We start from the raw sequence: 2,833 nt of genomic DNA on the forward strand, positions 1-2,833 counted from the left end.
ATGTTTGTTTTTAGGGTTACTTTGAGTTGCTGTTCAGCACTGCAAAAACCCCAAACGAGGTTTAAACGACTTCCTGTTGAAGCAATGATAGTTTCAAAGGGTCCACAACTGAAGACAGTCAACTGTCTGCAACACTGTCGAAAGGAGGCGATGACAGCTGCCTCCCCCTTGTCCCTAGCATCTACTTTTTGTGCTTCTTCTTCTCCTTCTTCTCCTTCTGTTCAAACAGACATACATCAAAAATGCACCCTATGCACTTCCACCCACAAGTAACTGCTGGGTAACGGCTCACGAAACACAGCAAAAATATTCGCACGACAGCGCGGGAACGCCTTTTCAGCATTTCAAGGCAAGCTGAAGGTAAAAGTGGTTGGTCTTTACTTTCAGGTTTAATATAGTGGAGAACGCATGTTGCGAATGCTCAACTGTGGGGAAGAAGGGGAGTACTGAGAACAGAGGAAATGCTGCTGGCTATGCTGCCCTCCTCACCTTGTGTTTGTGCTTCCTCTTTTTTGCCTTTTCGCCTTCTTCGTCGTTCGATTCCCCAGCGCTCTCCTCGCTTTCCTCATCGTCCTCTTCGTCTTCAAAGTCTTCATCTGCATGACACGAANTTCCCCAGCGCTCTCCTCGCTTTCCTCATCGTCCTCTTCGTCTTCAAAGTCTTCATCTGCATGACACGAATCTCAGGAACCATCAGTAGTTCTAATCATTGAGTATATCTTTTAACATCAGCTTCATTTCTTTCTGTTTGCCGTATATATATCACACCGGACGGTTTGTTATCTTTGTGATGCATCCAGTGAGCCATTGGATTCTGCTAAGTATAGGAGACGGCGTTATCGAACACCTGTTACGATGATGCAACTGTTTAACCCGATATTTCTGCTGCTGCTGTGGATGCTTCCCTTCCTCCTGCTGCTGCTCTGGTAGAGGTTAGGGTTTAGGGTTTAGGGTTTAGGGTTAGGGTCTGAGGTCTCATACGGTTTAGGTACCTGTTTCGGATTCCTCTCCGCCGTAGTCATCGTCATCTTCGTCGGTTTGTATTTCTTCTTCTTGCAGTCCGCCTGTTCTCTGCGTGTTTGAATTTTCGGCGTTCTTAATGCGAATTCCCCTCTGCGTCAAGAACTCCACCAGGGGCTGTGCAAACAGAACACACAGCGCGAACGAAATACCGTGCACAACAGCAACAGCCACCGTTGCCAGCTGCAAGACAACAGATGCTTCACTGTGTGTATATCTCCAGTCGCCTCAGTGAGCTTTGTTGCAGTAGATGGCACTTGACTCAGGGATTCGGACTTTAAGTTGCTGGATTTGAACTGGCAGCAAACAAAGGAAACCGTGCTGCTCCCTTACAGTGTACTCGTTGCGGTCAATTGAAGTAAACTCGTGTTCAACACCCCCTCGGCAGGAAACAGTGAAAGCGAAGAAACGGTTGGTGGTGCTCGCACCCGTTCGGCTAAACTCCACGCTCACCACATCTTCGAATCTGAGAAAACAACAAAACCACAAACCAAACCAAAGTAAGACGCTACTTGATTCGTCGAGAAAAAACACGTAGACCAAGAAAAAGCAGGCTTCAAGGATAAAACTGGAATGAGCTAAGCATCGGTAAAAAAACTTATGGTTATGCATAAATGTAAATATTTGCTGGTATCATGTGGAAATATATGCCGTACATGTGTAGTGAAATGCGGATGCCCACAAATATACGTACAGAATAAATGCGAAAATATACAAGTGTATATACATAAGAATGCAGCAAATGCATGTTTACGCGAATATACACAAACAAATGAAGCACAAGAAACGCACCTGACAAAAATAACGGGTTTCACTATGAATAAGAAAGAACGATTGAGAGGATAAAGATGGCCGCTCTGTGCTCTGTAGCTGCAAGTAATCCCATATTGGTTTTTGACGCTCTTGAAATCTCCAGGAACAATTACACTTTTCCCGATCAACGATTTAAGAATGCGAGTTATCACGTCAAACGTCTTCCCTGAAATGAAACACAGAAAAAGTATACGAACAACAAGTGGTGCCGCGTAAATAAACCCAAATACAAATCAAACACCCACTAACGAACTAAGAATAGAAACACTCAGGGCACCAACAACAGCAAGAAATATGAAGCAGCAGCAGAAAGAACCGTAATGCATATCGCATTACTCTACTGAGTTCCGCATACCCTGAAACGTGAATGTTTTAAAGGGAAGGCGAAGTAGGAAACGATAACAGAAACAACAAGAAAAAGAAAAAAAACAAAAATAACAAGAACATAGACGAAGACATAAACACGAGCAATAAGGAGAACAACAGGAACAAGAACAAGAAAGCGAATGAGAGCAAAAAGAACGAAAAAAAAAAAATAAAAACAAGAACACCACCGCCATCACCACCACACCAAATGCTGATATAAACAGTAAGAAACTTTTGCCTTTTTCATTTCAGTAGAAATACCTTCGAGTTGTTTCTCTAATCCCTTTTCTTTGAGTTCATTTTCCTCTAGATTAACTTCAACAGAAGTAACATTCTCGCTATCAAACTGCATAACAACAAAAGGGTAAGATGTTTGCCCTTGACGCATCGCATTATCTAAAGATAAAATAAAATTCACGTGAGGAGAATTTGGACGAGGCACCAAAAACATCCTGCAACACACACGCCAACCAGATACAGCATATATATATATATATATATACATATTTATTTATTTATTTATTTATTTATTTTTTTTACATGTACATATACATGAATGTATACGCCTAGATGATTTGCAGGGCGGGCAGTTATAAAAGGATGTATGCATCGCATTCATATTTCACTGTAATAT

At 42.1% G+C, this 2,833-nt stretch overlaps 1 protein-coding gene across 1 annotated transcript in view; it reads right to left on the reverse strand.

The window, feature by feature from the left end:
* Nucleotides 1-181: 181 nt before the first annotated feature.
* The window catches only part of EMH_0030370 (structure specific recognition protein I, putative), a gene marked incomplete at both ends in the record, with an annotated part of 5,741 nt that continues 3,089 nt past the window's right edge, over nucleotides 182-2,833 (reverse strand). The window contains 6 exons of the mRNA XM_013494404.1: nucleotides 182-217; nucleotides 490-596; nucleotides 993-1,137; nucleotides 1,354-1,486; nucleotides 1,813-1,999; nucleotides 2,461-2,651. Coding sequence (XP_013349858.1) covers nucleotides 182-217; nucleotides 490-596; nucleotides 993-1,137; nucleotides 1,354-1,486; nucleotides 1,813-1,999; nucleotides 2,461-2,651 — 799 coding nt within the window. The remainder of the gene's footprint in view (nucleotides 218-489; nucleotides 597-992; nucleotides 1,138-1,353; nucleotides 1,487-1,812; nucleotides 2,000-2,460; nucleotides 2,652-2,833) is intronic.

This window comes from Eimeria mitis, genomic scaffold (genome assembly GCF_000499745.2).
Source record: "Eimeria mitis Houghton genomic scaffold, Emh_scaff1139, whole genome shotgun sequence".
NCBI classification, from domain to species: domain Eukaryota; phylum Apicomplexa; class Conoidasida; order Eucoccidiorida; family Eimeriidae; genus Eimeria; species Eimeria mitis.